The 8,419-nt window shown below is 39.4% G+C and overlaps 1 protein-coding gene across 1 annotated transcript in view; it reads right to left on the reverse strand.

The window, feature by feature from the left end:
* Positions 1 to 276: 276 nt before the first annotated feature.
* INTU (inturned planar cell polarity protein) overlaps positions 277 to 8,419 on the reverse strand; it is a 30,747-nt gene continuing 22,604 nt past the window's right edge. The window contains exons 8-15 of the mRNA XM_009075417.1: positions 8,129 to 8,182; positions 6,919 to 6,981; positions 5,876 to 6,097; positions 4,895 to 5,317; positions 4,257 to 4,354; positions 3,379 to 3,568; positions 1,255 to 1,409; positions 277 to 388 (exon numbers count right to left, since the gene is read on the reverse strand). Of these exons, the coding sequence (XP_009073665.1) occupies positions 277 to 388; positions 1,255 to 1,409; positions 3,379 to 3,568; positions 4,257 to 4,354; positions 4,895 to 5,317; positions 5,876 to 6,097; positions 6,919 to 6,981; positions 8,129 to 8,182 (1,317 nt within the window). The remainder of the gene's footprint in view (positions 389 to 1,254; positions 1,410 to 3,378; positions 3,569 to 4,256; positions 4,355 to 4,894; positions 5,318 to 5,875; positions 6,098 to 6,918; positions 6,982 to 8,128; positions 8,183 to 8,419) is intronic.

Below are 8,419 nucleotides of genomic sequence, written 5' to 3' on the forward strand. Positions count from 1 at the left end.
TTTTCCTGTAATAAAGTTATGATCAGGATAAAAAATTTGACAGTATATAAAAATAGGAACTTTGGTTCTCTGAAATCTTTTAAAGTATTCAACTATGAGATCATGAGAATCACCACAGAGGTTTTACCTGTCGTACCACAAGTTTTTTGTTGTTTTTACAATCATTTCAGAGACACACCATGGGTAAAGCACCAAAACGGAGATAATTTCTCTTTATACTGAGTACTTTAAAGAACTGACCACCACACAGGATGGCTGAGTGTCCAGGGAGCTCATCTATGTAGCTAAGCCAAAGGACAATTTAAAGGCCAATTCAACAGCAGCTTCTGTGACTGAGTCATGAAAACAGACATAGCACTCCTGAGGCTTGGGATGCAGAATGAGTCTCCTGGAAGAAAAAGGAATAAAAAGAAGAAAATCATCATAGCTGTTAGTTTTTCCTCCTCAGTTGGCAGATTCTGGTTGTACTTTGAGGTTTCAATAAGAAGTGAAAACCAGCTGCTGTGTAAGACAGACAGCAAATTTCAGTGGCTTCCCTGCATTAATGTACCTCTTTCAATAAATGAGATTTTTAAATCAAGTTATTCTCTGCTCAGTTTTCTCAAAGCTGTGTATGGAAAAAAAATCTTCAGGTTTTCAGGCTCTGTTTCTATGGTACTGGTGTGTTTGCCGTAATCCAAGTTTCTGGGCTACAAGCTGCAATCAGGGTCCCAGTATTGAGCTATTCACTCATTTTTAAACTTAGCACATCTGGGCAGGTACACTCCCTCTTATTAATCCAATGAGCTCTTTTAGGCAAAGAGCTACAACAGGAAAGACATACACTGCACACAGACTGGAGTTCTGTACATTACCAGTGGGAAGCAACAGTTTCTCTTTATTCTCTTTGAACATCCTCCTTCCCAATGAAACAAAACCCACTAACAGCTACAACTGTTCACCTCACTCGTTTGTACCACTGACTCAGCACCGTGCAGGGAGGCAAGACAGGTGGGAGTCCCTGGCAAAGGGACTGCACTGCATGGCACAGTGCAGCTCTGCAAAGGCTCCAGCCCCGTGGTGTTACCACACTTCACAGTGCTCACCTGAGTGAGAGGTGGAACATCACACCAATGCAACTCCCCAGGCCCACACCAAAGCTACCTCAGGCAGCTCAAGTATTCCTGTGACGTGCTAGAGTTACATTTATTCTTAAGGAATACAATGGCCCATTCAAAATGAAAAACTTGTGGAGCAATTTGTCTGTAAACTCACCCCACAACCCAGTAGTTCAGTGTTGGTGGTGGCTTCTTCTGGTCAGTCCAGTTATCAGGAGAGCACTCAAACAGAACTCCGTGTTCTCTTACCACATCTGGGTCCTCAGCTGCCTTACTGAATTCTGAGATCCCACTGCCTGCTTTTTTCTTTTTCTGTAAGACAATGGGGAAATGTTAGTAGAGAATGAAATATTTTTACACAGACACTACCAAATACATGATTTCTTCAGGACTATCTGATGAACGACACTGCTGACAAGAAGTCAGGCTTAACTCACTTGCTTCTCCACATTTTGTTACTTTGGCATCAAAAGGCTTTTCCATTGTTATACAACTTGGAGTTAGACATATTCTTCCTTTTTTGACTTTTTTTTTCACTTTCCAGCTGAACACTGTTTCTCCAATAAGACATCTGAGCTAAAGCCCTTATTGCTCTTTCCGTGTGTACCTCCCTAATTAAGAACTGTGATAGTAAAACTATTGAATAAACTTGGCCAGGCAGGAATTTCTTTTTGTAAATAAACAGCTGAAGCACTTTGCTCAGAGCATTCTCTTACTCTTAGTGTGAGGACATAAGATGTATAGAAAGTAAAGACATTTTTGCTAGGCTTCTAGAGCTCTGTTTTGTACAGAGCTTTTTGAATAAACCTTGCAAAAGTTCCAGTGGATCTGCAATAGAACTTCTCTTCCAACCAGTTGCTTCAATAGTGAAATTAAAGGTTTTCTTGGAAAAAAAATCTCAAGGAACTTCTGTTTGCCATATGCAGAAGTAGAACTCACAACTTTCAATTGCCTACAGTATTGAAGACATGAGGGCTGAAGATGTAGAAAAGATGGTCAAAACATCACCACTGCCTTAATTCCTCAAAAATGGTGGAAGGAAAAACGAAATACATCTTAGCAGCTGAGAAACATAACAGCTAATATTTGCCTGATTGTCTTACATTTCCTTAAACATGCTTGGGACTAAATTCATAAAGCATAGTCTAAGTTACCAATAGTTCATTGAGATTTCACAAAATACAATTTCCCCTGTCTTTCCTCAGTGCACAGAATTGTTTCAAACCCTGTTCTTGCTGTCACTGCCACCCCAAAAGGCTTAGGGAATATCTTGGTACTCAGCCTAATAATCTTTCCCATCAAAAACATGTGGTCATTGTCATGCAATTTCCAAGCTCTTTACACTGACATATATTTTAGGGTTTAAGACTACAGAACTTATTTTTGCTCAATTTACAATTTATTCAAAATCTCTCTATACACTTAAAAGTTAAACTGAATTTTCAGCTCTCAAAAAGGGAGGCAAAATTAATTATTGATCAGTTTACAGTAACTTCCTATTATTGGTGCAATTCTCTGAATACTAAACTGTAACAATATTTAGCTTATGCCAAGGAATAAGCAATATTGAACTATAAACTATTTAACTGTAACCAAAGGCAATTTGATGACAAGAAAGGCTTGTGTGTTCTCTCTGCTTTTGGGTTTCTGCATCCCCCAACACAAGTGCCCAAAATACAGGACTCATGGCCAAAGTCCCACTCAGCCACACCCCAGTGCCATGTGACCAATCCACCAAATCAACCCATTTTCCTAGCACTTAAAAATTCCCAGAGGATTTACAAGGCACAGGAGTCTGACCAGAAGGGACTTCTTTGGTAACATTAAGAAACACTATACTGCTGTGTGCAAACTGCCTTCATTCAATTTCTACTGTTATTTTGTACTCAGTTCATACTGTTGTTTCCCTTTTCTCATTTAGTTCACTAGAACTGCCACTTTAGGAGCTAAAAATCACCACAGGCAGAGAGTATTCCACTTTCAGGATTAAACAGCTCACAAAATTAGCAGAGGTGAAATGTCACCCCAATTTGGTTCCTGTCAATAAAAATAAACTCTGCAATTAGCAAAGCACTTTTGGCAAAATGAAAGTGTGAATTGAACACAAAATATCTGATCTGAACTGAGCACCTGCCCATGACACTGCTATCAGGAGCTTTAAAACCCACAGCACAGATGTAAACACAGCTGCCAGTGAGCCACTGAGGTAAAGAAGGGAAAACAATCTCGAAACACTGATCTGAGCATGTAAAGAGAGACACAGAAAGCAAAGCTTCTGTACCTCTTTCCTCATGGACTGCTGAAAGATGGAACGGATGGACAGACAGCAGCGATGGAAGTTCTCAATCAGCTGAGGGTGGATGGAGCCACCAAGCTGTGCCACTTCTCTGTGAGTTGGAGTGATAAAGATCCCTTGCATTGTTTCCAGAGACAGATAGTGGAACAGGGTATTCTCAGGACCAGATGTCAACCTTACAAAAACAACATGGAAATAATTTGTAACTTTTGTTTCTTGAGACAGAATTGTTTCTCTGCTAACTACAAGAGGACAGAAATGGACAGAAGCATTCGAAAGGCGCCTAAGTGCTATGCTGAGGAAATCCTCATTGGGATTGTTACTACTCAGTTTTAAAAAACAATCACATAATCTTCATAGTTGGAAGGACCCACATAGATCATCAAGTCTAACCCTTGGCCCTGCATGGGACATCCCCAAGAATCACACCACGTGCCAGAGAAAACAACTCACAACAAAGCAAAACACTATGGTACTGGTTAGGTACTGCACTTGTGTTCTCAAAAACTGTCCCCAGAAAAGGAAAGAGAAATCAAAGCTTTGTCCTTTGTACACCTACCTAGAGGTACCAGGGTGTTATAATGTCTATGTCTGGTCCAGGAACTCTCTTACCTGAACTTCCAAGGTCACATAGATGTGGAGCATGTATATACAATACTGACATACTCTTCAGAAACAATTACCTTATATTTTTGCTTTTAATTAAGTTCTCCATTTAAGAGCTTCACTTTTGCTAATCCTTGCATAGCAAAGTTTTGGTTAGAATGCAGTTATGCAGGGACTTCTGTGATCTGTGCATAAGCAAAAACCAATCCAAGGACGGCCTAGAAAATTAAATACTTAATCGAAAAATGATTTCTTACTTGACAGCATTAAGAAGTTCTGTATCTTTCTCTGAAAGGTTCTTTCTGAGGCTTCCTAAGTGAAATGGATTTGGCAGGGTGTGTTTTTTTCTAGTGGCCTGAAAAACAAGCAGAGAGGTGAACTAACAGAGAAAAACAGCTAAACAGCTAAAAGCTAAAGGAAGAACAGAATCAAACCAACAAATCACCTACTTAGTAGGAAATAATGTAGCACTTTTAGAAAAGGCCCAACCAGTTGCATCAGTTTATATAAATGTATTTTATAGTCTATTTCAGACTAAAATCTGTTAGAAGCAGTTGTACAACTGAACAGCAGTTTATTTTGATAACTTATGTTTACACATTATGATTTTTAGGATATTTTCCAATTATTTCTGCTGATTCCAGCACAGCTGTGCCCACGTGAGTCATGTGAAAACCCCAAATACTGACAAGCCATGATAACACAAAACCCTGTGATGGCTCTGAGGCTGACCCAAAGCTTCCCAAGGCAACAGGTTTTCCACTGACTTCAGGGGCTCTTGGATGTATTCTCTTATAATGTGTTGTAAAAAACCAATTATCCTTGAGTTTTTACAAGAGCTGTCACCCCCCCCCCAGCCCACCAGAACCTTATCAGATCTCCTTTGTTCTCAGACCTGATCCACTGCAGGCTGTGGATTATTGCTTTCATCTTCCACAGGACCTTCATTACCCTGGGCAGCTCCTCCACTGCTCCTGGTAGGGCTTGGCCTGCGTGTGGTTAAGGAAGAGTCACCAAACAGTGTCCTCCTGCCTGCTGGAGTGGTGGCTGATTTGGAAGTACTTTGTAGCTTGCTTAGGATGGGTGAGGTGGCCAAGCTCTCCAGTTTGTCCCGTGTTGCAGGAAGGAACCAGTCAGCACAAGCCAAAGGTGGAAGGGAAGGAGATTCCAGCCTGTCCTCTATGCTGGCATCTATTCCTTCCAGTTGCAGTATAGTGGCTTTGACCTGGTCTACATATATACAGTCTGGTCCTGGATTCCCAATAGCTTTGGAGGCACAACCTCCTGCCTCTAGCAGGACACACAGCATGAAGTGTCTCTGTAAATATAGAGGTAGCAATGTTAGCCTTTGCTTTAATATAGAATATGAGCTGTATTATATTTATACCTCATCTGAGATCTGGGCAAAATACAGCTCTATATCAACACTCCTGCCTCATCTCCAGAGGAGTTGTTTTTATCCTAATCAAATCATGTCCAAGGAGATCTTTCTGTTATTGTGTTATCTAAGTTAATTACACAAATGGAAAAGCCATAATTTACAAACTCATTAGCTGTTTGCTTTAAAAACAGTCCATATGTAAAAAACCAAAACCAGACACACGTCTGAAAAGAGTTGTCTGAAGATACAAGAGCATGAAGGTAAAAACATTTTCAACTGCAGTGAAAAGGCAATAAAAATCACAAGAATTTACATTCAAACTTGCAAGCTTTGCAGATGTATAAATAACGTCACTCTGAGAAAGTCTAACCCATAAACCAGCTACAATATGAGTATTTTGTAAAATTATCAAATAAAATGCACGTAAAGCGTTGATAGACAACACAACATCAAGAGAGAGCCCCAGAGAACAGACACACTGCAATGCTAACTTACCAAGCCAACTATCAGTAGGAAGTATCTTGCTTCAGGTTCCCTGTACCCTGTAAAACTTGACTCTTCAGATGGCTGGATGTGATGCTGTGGAAACACTTCCCTCCATATCACTAACTGCCCAATCCTCTGCTCTGCTGCCAAGGGTAACAGACAATAGTGCCGACAATATAAACCTATGTCAATAAGATCTTCCTTTGGCAAGTGACTGCCAATCAAGTAACCCTTAATTAAACACAGAAAAGGAAGGGTATTCAGTAACAAATACAACACCACCATGTATTACTTCAGAGTACTTCTCATACAGTCAGATTCCTGCTCCACATGCATTGAGATCCTAATCTTTCTGGCCACAGACTGTCTTTTTGGTATCCAGGTGTACAGCAGTTAACACTGAGCTTTAGCACCACATGGGGAGAATCAAAATACTGAAATATAACCCAATAAACCATCAGCTTAAATGCAAGTTATCCAAGGTGAGCTGGGAAACGCACGGCTTGAACAGCCTGCAAAACAGCTAGTGTGCAAGTGCTTTAATCCTCATTGAATTCTGTATCCAAAAATACTGAGCTTTCTCTGGAATTAGCACAATTCCACAGAAGATACAGAATACAACAGTGGCTCTAGGACTAAGGGCATTAGAGCTGAAGGGCTGTCATGGTAGATACTGTGCAGTTCTATTTTTGCTAACTGCCTTACAACACTCCCAGCATAAAGAACACCTGCAAGAGAAAAACTTGAACATGTAACTTTCCTCAAAGCAAAGGCTGTTACCTTCCTCTTTACACTGTCGATTACACTGACTACATTTAATAAAGACAAGTGAATTTACAAACGAGGCCAAAGTGGAAAAGCTGTCAATGCAACTTCTCAGGGCTTTGCCATGGTCAAGCAATCACAATAGGGTTGCACTTGATGATCTTGGAGCTCTTTTCCAATCCGGTTGACTCTATGATTCTATGATTCTATGAAAAGAATCACTCCATGTCTGGGTTAGATTTCCAGCTGCATTTTCCTAAACTTTTGGTCTTAATCATTAATACTACCTTGTAGAATAGACAAGAGCCCAGAATCATATATAATCTTCTCATGTCATAATAATCTTCAGACTGTAGGGGAAAAAAAAGCATAGCATAATTTTTAATCAGAATTTTTACTTTATTTACCAAATGTAAGTCAACTAATTCTAGCCAATTGCAATCAATACATCATTTAACACTTTGATTTTTGACCACTGCTTATTACGAGTACAGCAGTGAATACTGAGCAGTTAAGGGAAAAGTTTTTAGCCCCTGTTATTGATTTTCATGTCATTACAATTTTCTCTAAAAACCTTCAGCTCAAAATAACAAATTTCCTGTTTAGTTCTTAGCTGCCCATAAGCTACTTTTGTTAGGATATGCTCATTCTTACAGTTCCTATCAGCAAAGTAGCTGTAACCTGACTGCTGACACCAGGGGCCCTCCTAGAGTAAAACTTCCAAGTCATAGTATTTTTTTTTCCCCAGTATTTGATATTTCCCCAAAATATACCCATTCTTTCATCTTTTAATCTGGATTCCCAGTGCTCTCTGATTAGTGACACTGAAACACCTAAACATAAATTGTGTGCAATTTCTGTGCAATAAACTATACCTTATACACTTTCTGCAAATAATCATCCAAGTTGTTTAGTACATTGATTCTTCTGAATATCATTTTGAACTAACTGTTCTGGAACATGAGTTTAAGAAAGAGCTCTTTCATGACAAAGTAAAGCTGAAACTTCAAGGTTTATACCTTGCACAGAAAGAGTTTACTATCTCCTCCTTCAACAGCATTAAAAATAAGCATGATTTGTAATTCCTTTCTGTAAACTGGAAAGCTAAGGTCTCAGTGCCCCACAGATGCTTTCAGGTTTGTTCCCAATTGCTTGGGCAGGAGACATTTATACAAAGAAGAAATTTAACAACAATCTTCTGTGGTGAAATTAGAATGTTTTTGTAGACATCCCATGGACTTAAATTACAGTAAATCATAGGTTTTCAGTGACTAATCCTACAGGATTATAATATATTATCATAGTAACTATGGAGAGAAATTCAGGATAAGCAGAATGGGTAAAATTGAGCTGTGTTGAAAGAATAACATAGTACACCTTTGACTCCCACTTGATTAAAAAAGGGGATGAGTCTGAAACCAGTGCTTTTTCAAACCACTGAACATGACACCAAGGCAAAGAGACACTGTGCAATGCAAACCAAAATAAAATGTTTACCAGCTCTGCAAAGTCAGCTGCTTCCAGATCACTCAGTGCTGTGTCAATTTCCATCTGAAATATTTAAACAGCACATTTGAACAGAGACTTCCAACACATGAACTTCCAATAATAGCATAGCTCACTCTGTCTTGCTAGTCTCAGATTAGGATTCACAAGTACAAAGTGAGTGGAGAAAAATTTGTACCTACTTTTCAGTAGCAACATCAAATATCAAGAACACCTCAAGTCATGAGATTAAAGAAAAAATCCTTCTTAATTGCTGTAGAATTTCTGTGCTTGTGTGCCTGC

This window comes from Acanthisitta chloris, unplaced genomic scaffold (genome assembly GCF_000695815.1).
Source record: "Acanthisitta chloris isolate BGI_N310 unplaced genomic scaffold, ASM69581v1 scaffold24745, whole genome shotgun sequence".
Taxonomy (NCBI): Eukaryota; Metazoa; Chordata; class Aves; order Passeriformes; family Acanthisittidae; genus Acanthisitta; species Acanthisitta chloris.